Source organism: Nycticebus coucang, chromosome 2 (assembly GCF_027406575.1).
Source record: "Nycticebus coucang isolate mNycCou1 chromosome 2, mNycCou1.pri, whole genome shotgun sequence".
In the NCBI taxonomy this organism is placed as follows: Eukaryota; Metazoa; Chordata; class Mammalia; order Primates; family Lorisidae; genus Nycticebus; species Nycticebus coucang.
In genome coordinates this window covers 175,527,882-175,553,399 of record NC_069781.1, presented here as the reverse complement: position 1 = coordinate 175,553,399, position 25,518 = coordinate 175,527,882, and the positions used below count along the sequence as shown (strand labels likewise).

Genomic DNA, 25,518 nt, shown 5'->3' with positions numbered 1-25,518 from the left:
CTCCCTCTTCTGCCCTAAGTCACCATTTGTACCTTTTCTTTTAGTCTCCCATCTCTGTCTACAGCAATGGCATCCAGCTCCAGGACTCCCAAACAACACTTTCCTGAGGGTGACTTCAAGCAGACAGCGGCTTTAGGATGCTTTTGCTGTCCCATCTGTAGCCCGTCACTGGTCCAGATCAATGTCTCCAGCCCTGCGGGCTGTGCTCACACACGACCTAGCCCCTCCAGACCCCCAGAGGCTGCAAGGCCCCATCTGTATCTCAGTGACAGGTCCGCCCAGCTATTCCCAGCCACTGTGAACACCAACTTCTCCAGAAGACCACCCTTGCCCAGTGGGTACACCCTCACATCTCAGAAGTCACTAGTAAAGAAAAATTATGAACTTGACGTTCAGCCAAGTAAAACTAATATTAATGATGATGGCCAATTGTTACATAGCACTTATTCTGTACCGGGCTCTGGTCTAAGCACATTCACATGGGAATTCACCTAACCCACTTAACAGCTCTAGGAGGTGGGTAATAATATTACTGCATTTGCTAAGGAGGGAACTGAGGCACAGAGACTACGTACCTTACCCAAGACTGCAAAGATAGTATCTTTATTACCACGAGATAGCCAGAGACAAGAGATCCAGCCCTTACCCAAGTCCTGGCTTTCAAGTCCTCATTAAGGCACCAACTACCAAGAACAGCAACTTGAGGAGGACCAGGGTCCCATGAGCACACTCAACAAGCATCTGCTGCCTTTTTTTTTTTTTTGAGACAATGCTGACTGTTGGCCAGGCTAGAGTGCCAATGCCATCACCATAGCTGCATGCAACTGCAGACTCCTGGGTTCAAGCAATCCTCCTATGTTAGCCTCCCAAGTACCTGGGACTACAGGCCAGAGCCACTACGCCTGGAGAATTTTTCTATGTTTAGTAGAGACAGGGTCTTGCTGTTGCTCAGGGTGGTCTTAAACTCCTGAGTTCAAGCCATCCTCCTGCCTCAGCCTCCCAGAGTGCTGGGATTACAGGCTCGATCCACCATGCCCCATGATCCACTGCCATTTTCAGCTCTGCCAACTGTTCTGAGCGTCCAGCCTGTTTGCTCACCAGTAACCAGTGACAGCCCAACCCCAGCACATCAGAGTGTTTACTGTAAATTGAACATCAGCTTCTGAGGTGTAGCATCTCCCAAGAGGCTTGGCCTTCCATTCTGTCTGGGATGTGTCCATTCCTATATCACTTAGCACTCTCTACCACGTACCACGATCTGTATGTGCAAGTGTCATCTCTACCAGGAGAGAACGATCAATGTCTATGAGAAGGAAGTCTTTGCCCAGGAGTAAGCTTCCCGTACACCCTTGAACAGATACATCTGAACTGATGCTATTGTCCCTAGGACATTTGGTCTACAGGACATTACACAGCCATGTTTTGCAATATAGTATTACTTAAAAAATCACTTAAGGAGGAGGAGAAAAGTTGATTTGATTCCAGTTGATGAGACGTGTGCACATATGCTTTAAAGACAAGACCAGTGACACGCCTATTAGGACTGAGATGTGCGCGCATATGTTTTGAAGCCAAGACCAATGACCAGCCCATTAGGACTGAGGCAACCTCCCAAAATCAGACATGAAATGTCAAACCTGAGAGGAGAAAGGAGCTTTTGAAAGAGTCTAACAGCCACAGTAGTCACCGCCATGGAGCTAAGTTACAGTGCAGATTTGTAAATGAAATTGTTAACATGCTTTCCAAAAATGAGGCAGGATTTTGCAGGTTAAATAAACACCCTTCAGAATGTTAAGATAATTGTGGCTGTCAGGGATTCCATTTCAAAAGCAGCAGCAGAATGAGCTGAGTGGGATGTTATGTAAAGGGAAATACTTTCCAATTCCTCCTTGCAGCAGAATGCCACACCATCTGGGGCATTTCTCAAGTAAGCTGCAAGAATTCATGCTATTTGGAAATACTCTGAAATTCAATAGACAAGACCTAAAGACCCACAGTCCCTTAAGAAACTACTTCGGAGTCTTAGCTAGCTGCCTTTTCTCCCACAAAAGGAAGGAGAAAAAAAATACTATAGAATTCTAGGATGGACTGCTGCTTACATAGCTGGGGCTGGCTTAGTGACTTCATGAACAGCAGCACAAAGTATAGTCACTCTCTTCTACAGCTGCCTCAAACCCAGTTAATCATCTATACCCTTCAGAGTTCCACCAAGGTCACAGCTGCCCCAAATGCAACGTGCACACTACTGGTAAAAGGAAAGGTGATTTTACATAGGATATAGGAAAACTAAAAAAAAATTGGAAAAAATATATAATTAGCCTCTCACACTAACAATGTCATAGACAATCTTGTGAAGGACGATTTAAAAAAAAAAAACACTGGTAGCGCTAAATATTAAATAGTACATGGATTCACTGATCTTGCAATAATCATAATCTAATGTTCAACTGACTGCACCAAAATATAAGCAGTTCTAAGGGCACCTTAGAAAGAACACAGATGAGCAATTTTCTTTTACACAAAGCCCTCTCAAAAATACGTTAATCATTTTATTGAAAGAATGATTAGAAACTTGATCCTGATTAAAGAGTGTCTTTTGCTTCATGGTGTTTTCACAAGAGAATTCTTTCGCTTGGTGCAATTTTAGCAGGTCAGTGAAGTGTGCGGCAGGTAAAACTCGCTTCTGTGGTCTGAGTCTGCCCTTTATCAGTTGTGCAGACCTCAGAAAAGTTAACAAACCTCTCTGAAGCACAGCTGTGTCTTCCGTAAAAGAGAATGATAATGCCCACCTCCTATGATACTTGTAAGAATTAGAAAAAAAAAAAGTAAAATACCTATCATCAGCCTCGGCAGAGATGGTGCCTAAAGGGGGTTGTTTTCTTTTTTCTAAGATGCCTGCACTACTCTGGGGATATGGTACCTACCAATAATTCAGAGATATATCTTGCCTTCCATATTTATAAAATACCTGTGTATGGTTTCCCATGCCCTTACTCAGTATCTCTGGTGAAGAATATCCTGATAAATATTCAAGGAAAGAATGAGGGCAGTGCCTGTGGCTCAGTGAGTACAGCGCCGGCCCCATATGCCGAGGGTGGCAGGTTCAAACCCAGCCCTGGCCAAACTGCAACAAAAAAATAGCCGGGCGTTGTGGCGGGCGCCTGTAGTCCCAGCTGCTCGGGAGGCTGAGGCAAGAGAATTGGATAAGCCCAAGAGTTAGAAGTTGCTGTGAGCTGTGTGATGCCATGGCACTCTACCTGAGGGCGGTACAGTGAGACTCTGTCTCTACAAAAAAAAAAAAAAAGAAAGCAAATGAAACAAGAAACGTCAATACATAAAATCAATAGGAGCTTGGGTGGTCCGTGATCATCAGCTGTGCTTCTAAATTTTAAATGACCTGCATATGTTGAGATTTTGATGAACACCATCAAGTATTAAAATAATAATTAACCAGGAGTGAATTCTGTCAAGATAACCCAGCCACACCTAATTAAGTTGTGTTCCCCCCCATCTTGAGTTAGAATAGAGAAAATAATCCAAAACAATGAGTTGGAGTGGGGCACAGCACTAGCTGTATCCCCTGGAGATCACCAGGAATTTTTCATTTCATGCACCATTTACAACTTCTTATAGTAAATTCCAGAACATCAGTGCATACGCTTAACAGAAAATGGAAACACTCTTTGTTTTTGTTATTTCCTTAAATTCTTGCCTTATGTCCATCAGGTTATGTTTTCCCATCGCATCAGATGCTGTTCCTGCAGCCAAATCTCAACCTCATTGATTCTAAATGGGAGAAATTGAAAAACAGGAGAAGGTCGCCACCATCTCCATGAGGGTTACCCAGGACAAAGTGCAAGGACTGCGCCCCCAGAGCACTATGCCCAACTGGCGTGGCATCAGAGATGTGGGGTGGGCCTGCCTCCTGGGTGTACAGTGCCAGGTGTCCCCCATTTTTCTCTTCCCCTCTGCATTTAGTACTTTATTGTCCTGTGTTCTGGCTTCCTGAGAACATTTAATAAAGTGGAAAATCAACAGGAAGCAGACTAAGGATGAGGGCATGTGGGGAGAGGAAGAATAAATAGCCTTAACTACATTCAGAACCTGGTAACCACATTGGCACATAGCTCCCACTGACTGAGAAAACGTAAATTAACCAACGCCCTTCTTGGCAAATTCCCGTATGTTTATATGACAAACTAGTTATGATCTTATTCTACAGAAATACAATGTGATATAAAGGAAATCTTCAGAGGCCAGCATGGACGTTAATGAACTCCACGAACCGACCCAGAGAATGTGAGTATTACTTATATAAATGGAAGGAAAAAAAAAAAAGATGTGGATGGATGGGGGGGTGTCAGGGCAGGCTTTTTTTTTTTTGGCCGGGGCCAGGTTTGAACCCACCATTTCCAGTATATGGGGCCGGCGCCCTACTCCTTTGAGCCCCAGGCACCGCCGCAGGGCAGGCATTTTTAAGAAGAGGGCAATGGTTATTTCTCTATGACTGTCAGTTTCCTCATGATCAACATGGAGTAAGTCACACCAATGGACTCGAAACCTGTCAAGGACAGGAACGTATCCGAAGTCATCCTGCGCTCCCACACCTAGGACTGGGCCTGACATACAAAAAAAGTTTACGAATGACTGAATCCCTGAAAAATAAATAAGATACCACTTATGAAAACTCTGTGCTTTTGCTCACACCAAGTTCACGGTTTTCTTTTTGTTTAAAACAATTATATACAGGCCGGGCACAGTGGCTCATGCCTATAATCCTAGGACTCGGGGAGGTGGATCACCTGAGCTCAGGAGTTTGAGCAAGAGCTCAACCTGAGAAAGAGCTAGACCCAGTCTCTAAAAATAGCCCAGCATTATGTCAGGTGCCTGTAGTCCCAGCTAATCGGGAGGCTGAGGCAAGAGGATCACTTGAGCCCAAGAGTTTGAGGTTGCTGTAAGCTGTGATGCCATGGCACTCTACCTAGGGAACCAAAGTCAGACTCTGTCTCAAAAAATAAATAAGTAAATAAATAAAACAACTGCATACACTTGGCACTTTTTTTAAACTCAGAGTCCCTGTCTCTGTCAACATTATCCACCATATAATTTAGGTGCTACTGTTTAATGTAAGGAGCATCTGCAATATTTTATTAAAAAATACACAGGAACCCAACACATTTCTATTTCTCAGACTCATCTTTTGTAAAAATATCTGTGAAGTGGGGTTGTCCTTCTGATTGTAGGTTTGAAAAGGTGAATACATGTTACGATAACAAAGTATCTGCCTGTATACATCTTGAATTTAAACAGCAGTGGGTGAATCCTGGGAAACTCTGCTCTGGGGCCGCTTAGGCAGGCCTGCGGTGGTGGCAGTAATTATGGAAAGGCTCCACGCAGAGAAGTATCCAGGAAACTTCAGGGAAGGGCTGGTGCTGGCAGTAAATTATTGGCTACACCTATAAAGAACAGATTCACTCTTCTAGAACTTTGCCTAGGAGTTCCTCCGAGAGTCCGTGTAGCCTCCACACCCTGCACTGCTTAGCCCATGGCCTGGGCAGAGGGGACACACAATACCTGGGCCTCCTAAGTATCATGCAACACTTTAAGCATTTTACTCAGTTGGTAAGTGGAGAAAAGACAGGCAATGAGCGAATCGCCAGCCTTTCCAGAGACACATTACGATTCCCCCCAAATTAAAATTACATTTTGCAGACATAAAGCAATATTAAGCATTCTGAACCATTACTGATGAACTTCTACAATACCATGGATGCATAAATTCTGCTGGAAACACACGGGAAGGGAGCATTCTTTTTTCGATATGTATTTATAGAATAGTTATAAGCATCAGATGATGATTTCATTACCGTTACACAATGAGAGCTTACTTGAAATATACTTTGCATGGTTGTAATTCAGGAAGAGGGTTTTAACGCAGGGGGGCAAAGGTGAATGTACACAAACAATATGGGGAAAAAACTGTTTGGGGCATGCACCTAAGCTCATGGTCAAGTCACTCAAACAATAAAACACCTCATGCATTTTGTACATTTCCCTTGCCAATGACAACTCTTTCCTCTGTTTTGCCTAGAGATATATGGAGCTGTAATAGAGTTCAGAAAGCCCCTGACAGCTGTGTGCTGCCATTCAGACCTGCAAGATTCCATGTTATGATAAAAATTAATGTACTCTGACATCCTCTGGGACTCCCTGGGCCCTGGGAATAGCTAATGAAGAAATACAACCTTGCTGGAGAGCAGCACTCAGCACCGGAGTTGAGGGTTAATTCATGTGGGTGGTGGTATGGGCGCCCCATCACCAGCCGTAAAGCAACAGGACACCAGTGCTGAAGGAAGCCAGGCCTGATTGGTGAGAACTGTTTCCTGGGTCAGGAGAGGTCAAAGAAACCAAACGCTTTACAAAATAATTGAGTCCAAGTTGGATCGAGCCTGTCACTTCTTAAACCAAAAAAGGGTCACATTGCATCTTGTCTCCTGTTGGCTGTGATCACAGACTCCTAAGTGCCTTCTCAGTGACTGAAGGACCACAGGCACATCCAGTGGATACTCCTTCAAGAGGGTCTGAGGAACTGTGTTGGTCTTGACCTTGAGAGCCATGCTTAAGACTATGCAGATCTATCAATGGACCCACAACCGTATGCCTTTAGCCTGTAAGTATCATGCTGTCTTCTAACAGGGCAGAACAATGCAAGTAACATTCATAGCAGTTGTATTTACGGTAGCCAAAAAGTGGAAACCACACAAATATCCATCACATGCATAAACGCAACATGTGGTATATCTACCAAATGGAACGTTCTTTAGCTAAAAACAGAAATGAACTCCTGATACTCATTAGAACACAGATGATCCTCAAAAATATTGTTGAGTAGAAGAACTGGGTCACGAAAGATCACCTACTGAATGATTCCATCCCTATGAAATGCCCAAAGTAAGCAAATGGGTGGAGACAGAAAACAGACTGACGGCCATGTAGGGCTGGAGGAAGTGGGGACAGGGAATGACTGACACTTGTTACAGCGTTTCTATTTGGGGTGATGAAAAGGGCAAGGATTTCAAGAGTGGTGATGGTTGTACAACTCTGAGAATGCACTAAAAATCACTGAATTGTAAAGTTTAACATGGTGAATTTTATAGTATGTAAATTGAATCTCAATTTACATACTATAAAGGGGAAAAAAAAAACCTGGGCTCTGAGAAACCATCCTGACACTCTCAGAATGAGTTAAGTCGCCTCCAGCTGGGTTTCTTCCCCTCTAGGGATTGCAGCCTTGGCTAGGAGCTCCCCTCCTCATGCACACACTCCCACCACCTCAGGGGACCAAGACTCAGGCCAGACACAGGGAGTCAAACAAAAATAAGGTTGCTTTTTTTGTTGTTTGTTTTAGACAATTGATAGGCTCCACAAAGCTACTATTTCAGCCTATTATTAGAATTTTACCGTGTCAAGTTGAATTTACTTAACATCTGAATCGTAGCCGTTTTGTAAAATGTTTAGGTGGAAATTTTAAAACCTTGGTTTTTAGTCTTTAAAATAATACAGATATTATTGGAGTCACTTAACTATCTTCTTTCAACGATTATGGAAAACTTAGGGGGAAAGTGGTATTGGAAAGAAATCTCTTCAAGAATATTTGAAATATATATTTATGTAGACACATATAGAATTCCTTCCTATAGAATACCTACCATTTTGTAGAAAGAAAAAAAAATAAGGTGACATTCTGAACTATGAACAGTGGTGTTAAGTGAGAGGTAGCAGTGATGGTGTATTCACAGATGAAAATCTGGGATTTTTTTGGTTTGCTTTAAAAGTAAATGTCAAGGGCAGAGCCTATGGCTCAAGGATTGGGGCGCTGGCCACAGGGGTGGTGGGTTCAAACCCAGCCCCTGCCAAAAACTGTAAAACTGCAAAACAACAAACAAAAAAAGTAAATGTCAAGTGCCCATCCCAGAATAATAATCCCTTCTCTCCTTCCTCCATTCCTTCTATCCAAACATGCACCCATCCTTCCATCAGCTCCCAGACAATTAAATCAGAACGTCCAGGGTAGCAGTCAGGCACCAGTATTTCTTAATGACCACCAGCTGATGCCACACACAGCCAAGTTGGAGAACAAGGGCAATAATCTCTGATTTATAGATCTGGACTTTATAGATTTCATGTGGCAAATCTGGTCACTGCTATCCTTTTAGGCTAAAGATACTCCTGCTAAGATCCACTTTTCAAAGCCATACGATTTATAACTTATCTGTTAGACTTCTGAGACAACCAGTGACCTTTTTCTCTCTTCTGTTTTTGGTTATCAATTACGGCATAATGTTAGCGCAAATACCTTTTTGATTATGAGTCAGTGACTGAACTATCATAGCCGTTTAAGCTTTAAAAGGAAAAGTGAACTTTGCTGCTAATTGAGAAGATCTGTTTGTTTGTTTTTTTTTTTTTTTCTGAGTGACAAGGTACTGAATAAATTCTTCAAAAACGGGGAAAAGACAGGACTCACGATATTAAAAAACACAGTGCGGTGACAAGTAGTTCAACTAAAAATATAATTTTCCTTGGGGACTTTCAGCAGGCTGCCATAGCGAAGCACCCGCTGATTTATTCAAACGTATATTCCAGTTCTTAGGCTGACAAGAATAAGCTTCTCAACAATTTACTGGGGAAGAAAGATGGTTCCCGTGTTATTAAAATGTGATTTCAGTGTGGTTTAAGCACAACTTCTCCACATGTCAATTATGTAAACGTAGAACTCCAATGTGACAATGAGGGTGGTTGGGATGCTATGAGGAGAAAAACCAAGCTGGGTTCACCAGCCAAGTTGGGAAATGTAACTCTAAACCACAGAGTCTGAAAAGCTTTTTCCAAGTCTCACATAAATCAGGAGTTCTCTGAAAACAACCAAATGTTAACCCTCACACCCTGGTTTGGCGGAGTGGACGGCTACATGGGTGGTCTCTGGGCCAAGAGACCATCTCAACAGAGGCGGCTTCAAGGTCACCCCAAGCAGGATTGGGCAGAGGGATATTAGGGTCCATGACTACATCAGGGAAGCCCTGACTCTTAACAGTAAAGACAAATGTTTTCCTGGATTCCTAGAAGAAAACTTTTATGTTATTAACCTAAAATAACTATTAAATGTGCCATTACTTTAAAAGTTGTTTCCAAGGATCTGCAGACACACACCACCCAAGGAGGTACCAATTCAAAGACACTAAATGGCTGAAAATTGACACCTAAGAGTAATACTCAGTTCGGCAAATCAAACTGTGTGTTTCTAGGATTCACATATACCCTTGTAAGATGCACCGCAGGTGTAATCCCATTGATCCCCCTCCTTCCCCCCCTCCCTTTCCCCCTTCTCCCTATTCTTAGGTTATAACTGGGTTATGGCTTTCATGTGAAGGTCCTACATTAGTTTCATAATAAGGGTGAGTACATTGGGTACTTTTTCTTCCATTCTTGAGACACTTTACTAAGAAGAATATGTTCCAGCTCCATCCATGTAAACATGAAAGAGGTAAAGTCTCCATCTTTCTTTAAGGCTGCATAATATTCCATGGTGTACATATACCACAATTTATTAATCCATTCGTGGATCGATGGGCACTTGGGCTTTTTCCATGACTTAGCAATTATGAATAGGGCTGCAATAAATATTCTGATACAAATATCTTTGTTATGGTGTGATTTTTGGTCTTCTGGGTATATGCCCAGTAGGGAGATTACAGGATTGAATGGAAGATTACACCTGCGGTGCATCTTACAAGGGTATATGTGAATCCTAGTAAATGTGGAATGTAAAGGTCTTAGCCAAATAACTAAGAAAATGCTACAAAAGCTATGTTAACTAATGTGATGAAAATGTGTCAAACGATCTATGAACCAAGTGTATGGTGCCCCATGATTACACTAATGTACACAGCTATGGTTTAATAAAAATAAATAAATATAAAAAAAAAAAAAGAAAAGAAACTGTGTGTTTCCAGTTTTGGTCTTCCGGCTTCCTCCCTTCCTTCTTTTAGTCCATTGTCTCTTTCATCCTTCTCTCCATCCATCCCTCCCTTCCTCTTCCTTGAGCTTACCATAAGGCAGTCAATGTAATAACTACAAAAGATGACAACGGTAATAATGACATTGATGGCACAGGTTAACATTAATTAGGTATCAGGTTCTATGCTTTATACACGCTGTGCTATTTAGTCGTCTCATCAACTCCAGGATGGTTATTATGACCATCTCCCATCTTTGCTGATGAAGAAACTGACAATCAGAAAGAGGAAGGCATTTGCCAAGGTCACTGTTTTAGTAAGCTGTGTAACAAGGCTTTAAAGCTAAGAAAAAGATGGAGCAGCTGAGTCCTCTACTCTTCCGTGGTTCGGTGTAACAAAGAAAAATCAACATAGAAAAATACTGTCCCTAAACTATTCTGAGTTATGGTGATTGGGTCAATTGCCAGTCTCTGTGAAGTAACTTATCGATTCAACTGTGGTACCCAGACAAAAGGAAGGAACAGGAAGGCGGAGTAGGGACTAGGACGCAGAGACACACAGTGGGAGGGGCAGGTGAGGGATGGAGAGGAGACACGACTTAACAAACAAAAGCCCAGAGTCGGGAGCCACCATCTGAGGGCAGTGTGCAGAGGCCCAGGGTTGGGAGAATAGGACCATAAGAAATAGAGGAGAAGGGACCTGTGTGGGCCACCCCAGGCAAGTGCAGCCACTGCAAGTTGGACAGGAGGATACCACTCAACAGGACAGTGTTACAGCTGTGTTTGCAACTGAGAGAGATCCTTCTGGAAATTTAGAAGGGGTAACGGCAAAAGGACCCTGGCCAATAAGCATCATTTTGAAGACCAGTAGAAACCAAGGGGAAACGAACACTGACACTCGGAGTAAACGTATGAAGACAACCGCAAATGAGAGGGAAGAGCTGCCATTTCTGCTTAAACAAACTCCAGGAAGAGACACCTCCTAGATGTTCGTTGGAGAACAGCCTGAGCACCTTCACTGAGTGGATGAGCCTCTTCCACTGGGTTTGTTCAGCCTCCTTCACACGTACTTCAGCAAAACCATTTCCTCCTGGTGATAGAAAACTGGAAGAAGCATCTCTTCCAACCTTGAAATGACCTTAAGAACTGCCCCAGTAGGCAGTGGTTGTCATCTACCCTATTAACGGGACAAATCTCCTTCAGAGCCACTGCATTCTGCATGATGCCTTTTCCCAAATAAGACCCTTTTGATCTCCCAACCCACTATTGAAGCTGAACTCACTAGGAAAGCCGATTTCAAGCTAAGTTTCTACCCCCACGACCTACCAGCTGGCATGACCTTGGTGGAGGCCCTTAATCTCTTTCAGCCTCAAGTTCTTGATCTGTAACATGTGTTTAATCTTTGTACTAGGCTGAATCATCAGAAACAGCTACTCTTCTACCATTTTTGACCTACCCTCTGAGTCTTTGTAAGGATAAAAAGGGATGGCGCATAAATGGTTAGCTGTGCATGATGCGTGATAAACAGCTGATAAATACCAGCAATCATGGTTATCTTCATCATCACATGGTGGCCAGTTCTGATCATGGATTCAAGGTCTTCATCATTTTGCAGCACTTGGCTGTCTCATTGACCTGCTTTTTCTGTATGGTATACTTCCAAAACTCCGCACAGCACACTGTTCCACTCAAACTCTTATCTCTTCTCTCAGCCATTAAGTATCACAGGATATTTTAAGCAGAGAATTGAAATTAATCATGCACACAACAGTTGCTATCTATGTTTATCTTAACCAGACCCAATATCATCCACTTTCTAAGAAAAATGGAATGCATTTTGCATGATGAGATAGGATGCTATTAAAACAAACTGCATTTCAAGGAACTGTGGGCTATCATCCAGGGGATAGTAAACCACAAACCCAGGGCCAAATCCCACATCCAACTAACTTATAAATAAAGTTTTATTGAAACACAGCCACACCCAGTCATGTATGTATTGCCTGTGACTACTTTTACACTATAATGGTCTCACTTAACACTAAACAATATACTCAAAAAATGGTTCAGAACTTATCACAGAGACCAGGTAGCTCGGTAAACAAAAACATTTCGTATCTGATTCTTACAGAAAAACTGTGCTGACCCAGTCCCAGTCCAGTGCTGTAAGTAATCCTTATTCAACACCAACAATGAAATTACTAATGTTTGCTGGAACTAAAGATTAAAGATCAGCTTACACATGTCCTGAGAAGGTGGTGAGGAATGGGAGGAAAGACAACCACAGAGTAAACCACATCAACACTCCAAAGCGCTGTTAGTTTTCACTCATCCGGGAAGGGAAGGGTTTTTTTGTATCTTCAATTGACATGTATCACTTTGATTTCACAAAACATGAATGAGGGCTGAACCTAAAATTCTGTTGGGAAATCAAAATTATTTATTTTGTGAACATCATTGCAGTTAATTCAAATACTTTTTCTTTTTTTTTAACTTAATTTTTATTCGATCACAACTGCATACATTTGGGGGTACAATGGGATGATCTGATATACAACGTAGAATGTTTAAATCAAACTAACATAACCGTCACCTCACTTACTTATTTTTGTGGTAAGACATTTATAATATACTCCTAGTTGTTTTGAAATGTACCCTTGCATTGTGTACATTAAGGGAGATCTCGCCAAATACCCTCCTTCCATTCGCCCTGCCCCACCCCCCCACCCCCCCCACCCCACCCCCGTCCTCTCCTCTTTCTTTCTGGACTATCTTTGTGTTTTGTCATTCGTATGAATATGTAAGTATCTATACTGGCTTCATAACAGTGCCTCAGCAGTGATGACTTTTAATATTGCCACAAAGTCTCCCTGAATTGTTTTTCTGACAAACATAAAGGCCAAGCGACCTCCTAATTAATTTAATAATTATTCTTTTCCATCATAGATATGTTCTTGAAGATTGGCATCATATACAATAACTAAAAAAATCTTAAGTTTCGCGACTGTTATAAGAGAAGAGTGAAGCCCAGGAGAAGAGAGGGGGTAAAGTTTAACTCCCGCGTCTAGCCCAGGTCCTGGCACTGTTTTGAGTGCTGAATGAACAATGGGTGAGAGGAAAGTTGTACACAAGGCGGAGAGGAAGGAGGCACATGGAATCCTGTGGAATACATGAGGATTTGTGGCATAGCGAGCCCTGCTGTACACCACTTACCCAAAGCAGGATGTGCTTGAGGCTACTCGAATCATCAACAAACATGCCTAAAGCCCAGAGACACAGACACGGGAAAGTCAAAGAAAACAGAATTTAGACATTTACTCTGACAGAAAACTGTGAAGCATCCTCAGGTCCCTGGCTTTGCACCAGGGTAAATAAAGACCATCAAAAATGCCAAGGTTCACGCCTGCAATCCCAGCACTCCGGGAGGCCAACGCATGAACAATGCTGGAGATCAGAAGTTCGACCAGCCTGAGCAAGAGTGAGACCCCATCTCTACTAAAGATAGAAGAACTAGCCAGGTGTTGTGGTGGGCACCTACAGTCCCAGCTACTCGGGAGGCTGAAGCTGGAGGATCACTTGAGCCCAGGAAGTGGAGGTTGCAATGATGACAGACCAAAACTGACTCAGGGGACAAAAAACAAAAAGAGCAAGAAAAAAAATGTGCAGTAGAATGAATAAGGAGTTTGTGATCCCGACTGAAACATCACCATCATAACAATCATTTCTGGTTGGCTCTTGTCATGCTTATAGCTTACAGGCAATTTGAAGCTCATTTCCTCTCTTCTCTTGGTTGCCAAGTATCTCAAAACTCATTCTCTGGTCCAAATTTTAACAGTGGTGAAAGCCCTCATGAGATTCACACTTTCTCTCTGATCATTTCTTACTAGGCCACATTTATCCCTTTCCCCTGTTTAAAGTCAGGTTCTTATTTCTATATTATCTTACTGTATGTACGTATATAAAAAAAATCTCTCAGATCATTTTAGCATCAAGAAAATAAATGCATATTAACAATAGTCATAAGCTTCATAAACAGAGATGTATCTGATAATTTCATGCATTTGGGCTATTCTTAATAATCAACACCCTGGCAAAGCGTTAAGTGATAAAGTACTTTAAACAGATTTGAAAAGTGAGGCTCAGAGATTTTAAAGACTTTGCTCAAGGCCATAGAGCTATTAGGGGTAGAGCTGAAGTTTAAATCTAATTTCAGTCAACCCCCGAAACCTGTGCTTTTTCCACTACTTCAGGGGTTAGCATACTACGCCTCTTGATAAATTTGGCCCATTATCTGTTCTGTAAATAAAGTTTTATCGGAACAGAACCATGAGCACTCATTTGCATAGTGTCCATGGCTGCTTTTGCACTACCCTGTGCTATAATTATAATAGAAATCTTAATGGCCAAAAATATCCAAAATATTTACTCTCTGGCCCTTTGTAGAAGAGTTGATTGACCCCTGTACCACATAGTACTATTTTGAATTAGCATTTTGTTTAATAAAGCATGACGGCATATAATATATTTTTGAAATATTTTTTAAAGAATTATATAAAGGGCAGGCGCCTGTGGCTCAGTGAGTACGGCACTTGGCCTGGCCAAATTGCAACAAAAAATAGCCGGGCGTTGTGGTGGGCACCTATAGTCCCTGCTACTTGGGAGGCTAAGGCAAGAGAATCACCTAAACCCAAGAACTGGAGGTTGCTGAGAGCTGTGATGCCCCTGCACTCTACCAAGGGCTACAAAGTGAGACTCTGTCTCAAAAAAAAAAAAAAAAGGGTGGCACCTGTGGCTCACTGGGTAGAGTGCTGGCCAGCCCCATATTCTGAGGGTGGTGGGTTTGAATCCAGCCTCGGCCAAACTGCAACAAAGAAAATAGCCAGGCGTTCTGGTGGGTGCCTGTAGTCCCAGCTACACAGGAGGCTGAGGCGAGAGAATCACTTAAGCCCAAGAGTTGGAGGTTGCTGTGAGCTGTGATGCCGTGGCACTCTACCGAGGGCAACAAAGTGACACTCTGTCTCAGAAAAAGAAAAAAAAAAAAAAAAAGAATTACATAAAAAGATTGGATTCCTAAAGAGTTACATTTCAGAAGGCAAAACATTTACTTATAAGGAAAATATAATTCCCTGATGTTTCTCAGTATGATTTTTAAAGATGGAAAATGTATGGGATGGGAAAAAATTCACTTGTAGACATTTCAAAAACTTCCCCCAAAATCATAATGAAGATCTAGATTTAGAGCATTCATTAATAGCTGAAATCTGCCTCTCTGTTTTTCTTTTCTTTTCTTTTTCAGACTGTGTAGAGAAGTAAAATAACATGACTTTCTGTTAGGCAAACCAAAAATGGATTTCTGATGTTGAGCAAGAAAGAATGCAGATTTGTTGGCTAAAACATTATTCTTAAAACTGAGCTAGAGAGAAAAAAGAAAGATTAATCTATAATTTACACATTGGCCTTCAGGATAATTTATCTCCCAAATTTTGGAATGTATTTATAATTGACAGCCCACCCACTTCCATAGAAGAACTTGAGACAGCACAATTTGGAATACGAATCCATGAATATTATATCTGGGATGCCAGAGTTTTAAGTTCTGAAAGTAATTTAGCAGAAAGTGAAAATAAATAACTTTGTTAAAGATTTTGCTCTCCTCCAATGTTTAAAAAGTAAAGAAAGGATATGAAATTGTTATTTTAACCGGTTTCTAAAAAACACCACTCTTCTATGTTACCTTCTAAGTGAAACAAAGCCTAATTTCTTTAAATTACGCTGGAGACAGGGAACTGAGAAAAGACTTAGCAGTCATGATCAAAAATAAAGTTCTAAAAACCTTTAGAATCCCATAATAGTCATAATATAAATCTTCTATTGATTTCAATTAATTTCCAAGAAGAATTAAAACCCTGGGTCAATATTATAAGAGCTGACGGGTAACTGGAATCCCAGCCATGAATGTCCCGTGTTACGTGCCACGACTTTCACATTCCGGGATCAGAACCCAGGCGTGCTCTTTGTCAGGGAGATGCGGAACTCCAACAAGAAAACATTTTTTGAAGAAGAAAAAGTATTACAGAACACCTAGTTCCAGGAGCCGTTGAACTCTTCTAGACCCTGTTTGAAATGTGTACTTTTGAGTAAACTAAGCAGTTACAAGTAGGAACGAAAATGTGCAAAAGCATCACAAAAAAATGTTTCTGAGTCCATTACAGAAAATCCCAATATTTGGTTTGAATGATTAGAAAGGATCCCAGCTCTCTGTACTCTGATGGATGCCTCTGCCTGCCAGGCAGTGTGGAGTCTGGCTCCTCTCCAGAACTGCAGTTTAAACAAAAATATCCTTCAAAACTCAGTTTGGGTGGGACTTGCCACAGGCTCTGGTTTGGAACTTCCCAGTAATGCCCAAAATAATGTGACCTGAGCCACACTGGCCGACAACGACGACCACCACCGCTAACTCTGGAGAGAACTAGCTGGAAACAGTCAGAGGCTTCCTGGGCTGGCCACCCAGAAGAGAACCGGAGAATAACAGGATAAATGAATGAATCTGGGAATGGGCAATGGTGGGGGTGGGGTGGAGGGGTCAGGATGTGCTGAGCCCTAAGAAAACAGGCCTTGGCAACCAGACCTATGGGTCCTTTTTCAGGGAGGCTACACCACCACCTAGGAAGTGCTCTAACCATAAAATTAAACAAGAAGCTGTTCACATCTCTTGAGCTTGCTATCTTTTCACAGGAAAGTTAGAAAACAAAAGAATCTGTTAAATGATACCACAGAGGTATAATCATCAAAACTCTAGAGGACAACTTGGTCCCTTAAACAAATAGGATGGCTTTTAAAAAAAAAAAAAAAGTTTTAAAAGAAAAAGATATTGAGGGTAAATCTATAAAAGAGAAGGTATTAGCTGTGCATGGTGGCACATGCCTGTAACACCAGCTACGTGGGAGACTGAGATGGGAAGATCACTTGAGCCCAGGAATTCAAGACTAGTCTGGGCAACAGAACAAGACCCTGTGTTTGAAAAATAATTTTTTAAAACGTGCATTGACCTTCTTTGAACCCTGAATTAAAGAAACTGTGAGAGAAAGAGGGAAGGAGGAGGAGGAAAGGAGAGAATAGAACTGTTTATTCTTTTAAACTGTTTTAAGCCACTACATTTGGGGGTGATTTGTTACGCAGCAGTAGATAACCAATACAGAAATCAATACTGAGACAGTAAAGAGGAAAAGCAACTCCAGATCCACGACTTGCTAAACTTGGAAAAGTGACTTCATCTTTCCGTGCTTCAACCTTTTCATTTGTAAAATAGAGATAATCCTGGCTAATGTCTGGAGATACTGTAAGAAATTTAAGAGAGAATATAAGCGCTTAGCACAGCTGCAGTACACAGAATAAACGCCAAGTTGGCCAGCAGTTATTGTTTATGTAATCATTATCAGCAGTGCTCACTCTACATTCTCCTCCTCATCTCCCCAAAATCTCCCTGAAGAACACAATATATATCTTTCCTTTTTCCTTTTTTTGAGACAGTTTCATTTTGTCACCCTGGGTAGAGTACCGTGCCATCACAGCTCACAGCAACCTCAAATTCTTAGGCTCACATGATCCTCTTGCCTCAGCCTCCTGAGTAGCTGGGACTGCAAGCACCCACCACCATGCCTAGCTACTATTTCTATTTTTAGTAGAGACAGGGTCTTGCTCAGGCTGGTCTTGAGCTCCTGAACTCAGGTGATCCTCCTGCCTAGGCCTCCCAGGATGCTAGGATTCCAGGCAAGAGCCACAGCGCCCAGCCTAAAAGATGATGATACTGAGTGAGAGGCTGACTCCACATCTCCTGCTGGAAGGCCAGTGATGCGTGGGCACACAGCACACTGGGTAGCCCTTGCCCCACTGTTTGCGCTGAGCATCCACTTCTACCCTTTTTGGTCTGAGACCACGCTGTGCACTGCAGGGACAAACACTCACACTACAGCATGAACCGAGGGGACTCTGAGCAGGAAAACAAAGTCTGCTGATAAATACTCTTGGCTTGCTGTACACAGCCTTTGAAACCGTATATTAAATGGGGGCGTCTACCTGGAATTTCAATTTAGGATTTTTTTTTTTTCCTCTCCTCCATGCAACAGCATGAAAGAGACTAGTTCTGAACTGGCAGCCTCTCTTTCATTTGCCATTATGTTTTACACACAAGGAAATTTTAATGTCTGAAGATGGGGGGTGATGAAGAATAGAGTTACATGTGTTTCTCTGGCAGCCCAAGTCACCGGCCCTTAAATTCACTTCTGACAGTTTGCAGCATCTAAAGGCCTGGAAGTACGAAACTGTCATCTGCCTATCCATGAGAGATTTCGCTTTGGCAGGGCTCCAAAAGTAAAAATTGCTTGCTTTTTTTATGCATATTTTTGCCACTGCAATATTTTTCTAAGCCATGCAAAATCCTGTCCTCTCCAGGGGCAGATGCAAAGAGGTTTGTGCTACAGAGTATTCTTAAAAGGAAAATTTGCCCTTGTTTCTGAACCTAGAAGTCCTGTGCTGAAATCTAGGATGAGGGCAAACTGGGTGATAGTTCCCTTCAAGGGTCTGAGCTTGGGGATTACAAACAGCGCTTGAATTTGATGATTTCTGAACTACATAATGTCTACAAGCCAATGGGCTGGTAAAGACGGGGAAGATGATTCCCTTACGTAACAGTTGGCTCTCCTCAGCAAAGCTGCATTCTAGCGCTTTCTGACATCAGAAGGAGAGACAACCATTCAGGTGAATGGAAGACCTCGCCTGGTATCAGGGAGACGGCAACATTCAGAACTGACTGTCATCTACGTCTACCACCACCCCGCAAAGCAACCCCACGAGAGGCACTCACATTCCCGGAGTGCTTAGATCACGATCACGTTTAAAATGAAAAGACAGCCTGGTGATGAATAGGGAGCCCTGGAGAGATGATTTCAGCCCTCTAGTTACCAAGCACCCTGGATAAATTACTTACCTTCTCTGGCCTCTCTTTCCTAAGCTGTATAATAGAGCTAATTACAGCACCTACCCCCAAAGATGGCTTTGAGAATTAAACCAGAAAACACATGCAAAATACTCTCAGTGTGTGGCCATATCGGCCCTCAATAAATGAGCTGCTGCTTCTGCCACTGGTACTGTCATTGTGGCCTCCCAAACAGGCAGGATGTTAGGTTGAGGAGTCAGCCATCAGTAAAAAACACACGGCTGCTCACTGCCAACTGAGATGATGGCTTGTGTGACGTTACCTTGGCTTCCAATGGCCACCACTCTCTTGCAAGAACCCAGAAGAAGGCCTGACGCTTCGGAGACACTCGTTAAATGTGTTACGTGAAAGAACAAGCAGATAAATGGATAAATGAACGACGAAGGAAGAACCGAACGAGCATCCTGAAAGCTGCTGTTGCACTGGGAGGCTCTCTCATGGCTCTGGCAAGGGATGGGATCTACTAGCTCACTGCAAAGGACGCCAGTGGGGCTCACTAGGATCTGCTAGCTGGCCGGGGGATATCACATAAGTGCTCCTACCAGTGCTTCTGCCCTTAGGGGACGGTACTAAAGCTCATGACAGTCTGACCTCCTCCCTAGACCTAAAGGACATAGGCTACCTGTTTACTCTGGAGATAGCCTTAAAGAACACACACTTTAACAGCCCAGAAAAGCGGAGCTCGTAACTAAGGGCGACCCGAGAAGAACTGGAGATTGGACCGATTTGTGGGGTAGGCTCCACGCAGTACTACCTGGATCTTTGGTTTCAGATTCCCCCCCCTCACATTCTTCATCTGCTTGGAGAATTGCAAAACTACTGTCCCCAACAGAGCCTGACCCAAAAGACAGCTTTTCATTTATCAGAGTTCTCCTAATGCAACGGCTGTGGTGCCAGTCACATAATTAACCTTATCCATGGCACCACCTGTGCTATTATTAAACTTAATCCTCAAGTTTGAATTAACTCACTGATGAAAAGTAAATGAAGTTATTTATTAATGAAATTTAAACTAGTATGTGAAATGAGGGACCAGGATTGCCGGGCCTAAATAGGAGTAAAACTAAATAGTTGGAAACAAAATTCGGTAATTCCAACCTAGCTAACCGCGATCTCTTTCCTAAGCTTGGAGTTTGAGCACTCCAGTCCCCGCCACCTGCTTGTGGCCAATCTCTGTCTGTCTCTCTCTTCTCCCAGTCAGAAAGGGATGATAGCCTGTAGGCTTTCTCCTTTAGAAATTGTAAAATATCCAAAAATAATTTTTAAAAATGTTTTTCACTAATGGAGCCCATGCTTTTGAAGCCACATCCACGCAAGACATGAGATCATCATAGTCTGTAAGAACACGCTTGAATCCTCTGCCTCCCTGTTGTGTCGAATAACTGAGCTTCCTTGTTTCTGAATGCAATTAAAATATACTTCTCCTTGATTCTGAGATGTGCTTCAGAAATGTCTGTATTCAGGATGTGTCTTATAATTACCCAGCTTTTATGAGCCACTTTTACTCGTGCTTTTAATAGTGTCCTTTATTCTTTTTTTTCATCTGGGAAGCCGTTATTAGATTGATGACACATCTCATAATAAGGGTGACTAAGAGTCAAGAAAACATGGTTCACCTCAACAGGGCCAATATAAATGAGCCTCCTGTTTGGGCGCCAAGACAACACAACAGGCTGGCGTTCTCCCAAGTGTGTTCATCTGATAGAGACATTACAATAGCAAGGAATTATGATCTATCACCCTCCACTGGAACACTCACACATTCTTGGCCTTGAACGCTTCAGCAAAATGCTGCACACTACGGAGCAGAGCGAGGTCCAGGGTCATCGCTTCTACCTTGGCTTTATGCTGGAATGAAAGAAAATAAAAAGAAATGATAAATAACAGCAAGTTTAGTTCATGGTATCGAGTTACAGTCAATGTGTTATGGAACATGTCGGAATTCCCCTATTTAATATTAGACACTCAGAGAGAATATAAATCATCACAATGAATGGAAGAACAAGGCTTTTACTGCCAATTTCGGGGAGGATGTGAGGCTGGGATTCTGCTAAACCTACAGGCCAGGGGGCTGGGCTGTGTTTCCCTCAGCACACAGAAGAGGCACCAAAGGGTCTTCAAGATAACACTATCTCCTCCTCTCTATCTGCACCCTAAAAAGCTGCAACACCAGGACAAAGCGTGGCTCGTGTGAAGATGAAGTGGGCAATGTGTTCATCTCAACAGCTGCCATCCACTTCTGAAACGTTTCCACTAAGACTGCATAAAAAATTAAAGGCAGTTCATTTATAGAAAGTTCAAAAGCAAGCAAGACTCATTTTTAACCATGGACTCTAAAGGACCTAGTTCCCAAACAGAAACCTGGCTTAGCAACCTGGAAAAGTCTACAGGCAGGTGGGAACATACTGACAAAATAACAATAATCACACTGCTAATAATGCCTACTGTATAGTCAGAGCCCACCCCAGGTTGGGCACCTGCAGATATCATCTCACTCAGCAGTCACAACAACTGAAGGACAAGCAATGTTTTCTTGTGATCTTACAAGAGACCACAGATCTAAGAAGCTGGGAGTAAGAAATGACCCCAAGTTGGTCTGATACCAAAGCCCAAGTTCCCTTCTGGCAAGAAATCAGAAGACCAGAGGTCAGGATTTGAAGAAATCATGTTCCACTGGAAGGAAAGATCTCAGGGAAGTCCTTCCACTGGTCCTGTGCTTGTAGGGCACTTCCAACTTCAGAGGGTGAGATTAAATGCTATCATTTCTTGGACCTCACTCCTCCAAAGGACATAAAGTAAGATGCTGAGGCCGCCAGCCTGTTCAGGTAAGAAGAGTCCCATAAAACAAACAGTTGACTTGGGAATTCTAGTCTAGACTGCGATGCTTACGGAAGACTAGGGAGAAATAACATGATACCATTAGGATGCTGTGTATGGGGTCGCAGCTGGCACTGCTGAAAACATCCTCCACCTTGACTGTCTCATTCAGGAAAGGACAGGAGGTGTGCTCAGACAGTCAGTGTCTCTGTGGTTGGTTTATCTTGGCTGCCTAAGTCCTGGGCTCTGACCCAAACTCTAAGCTTTGAACGCCAAACATCAGGCAGTGGCTTCTGAAAAGCCGCTTAACATTTCTGAACCTCGGTCTCCCCATTTGTAGAAGGTGGGTATTAATTAATGATCTACTCACAGGAATGTGAGGATGGGTATTAAGCACCTAATATCCTGTCTGGAGGAGAGAAGGGATTTCATAAACTTAACTAGAAGAACCGAAGATGTCTACAAGGCCAAATTCTTTCTCTGAAGCCACTTGGTGGTCCCCGGGGCTGCAGTGCCACATGGTGGAGGGAGCAATGCTAATGATGTTCAGAGGTCCTCCCTGAAGACTACGTGGGCCAGATCACTCCTGGAGAATCCAGGCCATACCTACCAACAAAGCCTAGTTTTAAGGAAAAGTGGCGAGAAGGGATTACATTATTTCCCCAAACCCTAACAGCCTGCCAATGGCAAAGGCAATATTGGCCCATGTGGATTCAAAATCCTAGTTCTGGATAACAATGGCTGATGTTCTAACCCGCAGACTTTGGAAGGATGAGGAGAAGCCCTGACCTGATCTAAGAAAAGGGAAACCTGCCACTGTCCATTTCCCAAGATCAGGAAGTAACAGGGCTGTGGGGAGGGAGGATCCATTGCTAGGTAAGGTCACACCTTTCATATAGGAAGAAAATCGCCACAGAAGTGAACTCACTGAGGCTCTGGGTGAGGAGACACCACGTGGAGAGTGTGGGCCTCCCAGCAAGCAGCAGAACCTACAGAGTAACTGTGACCCTACAGAGTAACCTACTCTGACCCTACAGAGTAACTGTGACCCTACAGAGTAACTCTGACCCTACAGAGTAACTGATACGGATCTGACAGTTAAACACCTCTTTGGAGTGCAGAACTTGTCAACTCCCTACATGCCTCACAAACATTTTAACTACTTAATTTGATTTTCAGAATTAGCAAATAAAGTGGCCTTCCACCCTCAACCTACCTCCTCTTGTCCCCACCGCCCTCCACTTGGACAAGACCCTCACCGCTAGACACAGAATCTCTCAGAGTGTGAACACATCACAAGACGAAGTGGTGGGAAAGAGATAGTTCCTCTCGGCCAAGCCCCCAGCGCAAACCCTGAAAGGACGTGCAGGCCGCCCCTTACAAAAATGCTCGTACCTATCCTCCCCCCCATAAAACAGGGAGAACATTCGCAGATGGTGACCCCAAAGCAATATTTCAACAAAAATGACAGCACGGCCAAGTAGCCTGTCCATTCCTCTATGCATGTAACTTGAAACTGGTACGTCTTCCTTTGCTTCTCCCCCTTCACTTCAAAATACAGCCCAGAGCTGCCACTGCCTATAAGAACAAAATCAGAACATATGCCTCTAAGGGGACACAGGGTCACAAGCCATCAAGCAGTTCAACAGACTAATCCACAAGCTGTGGGTTACTAGGCTCCTGGGGGCAGTGATTCAAGTCCACACGCTATCATGCAGGTAATTCTCCTGCCCCGGGTATCGGGTTTCTTGTTCCTCCCACTGACCCTTACAAATGCTTAGAACCTATATGCAATGCAGTGAGTCCAGGGAGGGAAAAATGTAGCTTTTAGAATGAGGGTGTGTATCAGTATTTATGTGAATGTAATTGTCTAACAAACCTCACAGCTTTACAGAAATGTCTGTAGGGGAAAAGAGCAGCTGACAGATTGCAAACAGAGCCCGCTGTTGAGGGGTAAAAGGTTGACTGCTGGGTGAGGATGAGATCTGATGTCAACGTGAGACTTCCTCCCACATCTGGCAGTGAACCTACAACTCACCTGTAATTTGTCTTCTTGGTTTAACTCATGGGCTTTCTGTTGTTGTTAAGTTTTATTTGTGACTCATTATAGACGTGCAAGAAATGGCCCAAATGAGGCAGAGAATATTCACAGACCCAGCATCCAGCTTCCCCTGTGTTGACAACTCATGTATAGATAGTACATGGGCAAAACCCAAAAATCAACACTGGCACAACTTAATGAGATCACAGTCATTACTATGAGATTTCACCAGTCTGGGGATACATTCATTTTCCTACCTTTGTTTAGCATATCTTTGTGCATAATTCTATGACATTTTATCATATGCAAGGATCCGTATAACCATGGCCACCTTTCAGACACAGAACTGTTCTGTGAAACCTGTCCTGTCCAAGGAAACCATGATGTTCATTAAGAGGTGTGAGACTTACCACCTGTTACCTGGAACATGAAAAGTTCAGGCCTTATTTGGCCAGAGCCTGATGTCTGGATTGGCAAAACAAATAAACAAAAACCCTTCTGTCCTTCAGAAGGGCCAAGAAGTTATGGTCTAAATTCCTAAACCAGGCTGACAAGCTCCTCTGTATGAAGCAAGATGTGCTTCAGTAAGGAACAACCCCCAAATCTCTATGTCTTAAAACCACCCAGGATGATCACTCACTCACAATTCACATCCATCCCAGGTGGTGGTCCTGGGCTCACTGTGGTTAGCCAGGGGCCCAGGCAGAGGGAGCCTCCACCATCTATAACGTCCCAGCCCCCCCAGCACGTGGAAGGGAAGATGGGGAGTCACACAGGATCTCAAAGGCTGCTATTTGGGTGTAAGTCATGGCTTCCACTCACACCTGATTGACAGAGAAAGCTATGTGGATCTGCCTGAACTTCAAGAAAATGCAACCCTCATGCCCAGAAAGAGGAGAAATGGAGAGCGAGGAACAGTAAAAAGTAATACACAGTCATGACTTGGTCCCCATCTACTTCTCCAGGCTGATTTCAAGCTACTTCCTGCTTCACATTCACATTAGCCATAAAAAGCAATTTAGAAAAGAAAGGTGAGGGCGGTGCCTGTGGCTCAAAGGAGTAGGGCGCTGGCCCCATATGCCGGAGGTAGCAGGTTCAAACCTAGCCCCAGCCAAAACTGCAAAAAAAAAAAAAAAAGAAAAGAAAAGGTGAACAGGAACCATACAAAAGCATCCAAAATCCACCACCCTAAAATAAACTGTTGGCCTTCTGTAGATCCCTCCTTCTCTTCCTTGTATCCATTACTCACCTGCCTTCCTACCTGACTTGCCAACCATCCATCCACCTACTAACCTTTATTTAACAGAAAGAGGTTCAAGAGGTCCTAGGTGAAGGACGCAACTACAACTCAGACTTTGGATTTTACCTCACAAATGTTAATAATGTAACCTAATTATTTGCACCCTTCTATAAACTGAAAATAATTTAAAAAAAAGGCTTAGACTTGAGAAGACTGAATCTTGAAATGTGGTAAAATGCCAGTTTTTATATTTTCTTGCCCCAAATTCCATTCTTTAATCACATCAGCACATAAACATCATCTCAAGAAAAACGGCAATGATAATTTGTTGTGAATTACATAAATTGACACCTACTACCCATCATTTTAAAACAGAAACCCCACAGGTGGCATCCTACGCATGAAGCATCAGA

The 25,518-nt window shown here is 42.9% G+C and overlaps 1 protein-coding gene across 1 annotated transcript in view; it reads right to left on the bottom strand.

Moving 5' to 3' along the window:
• WWOX (WW domain containing oxidoreductase) overlaps positions 1-25,518 on the bottom strand; it is a 482,529-nt gene that overhangs the window by 186,707 nt on the left and 270,304 nt on the right. The window contains exon 6 of the mRNA XM_053608941.1: positions 20,767-20,855. Coding sequence (XP_053464916.1) covers positions 20,767-20,855 — 89 coding nt within the window. The remainder of the gene's footprint in view (positions 1-20,766; positions 20,856-25,518) is intronic.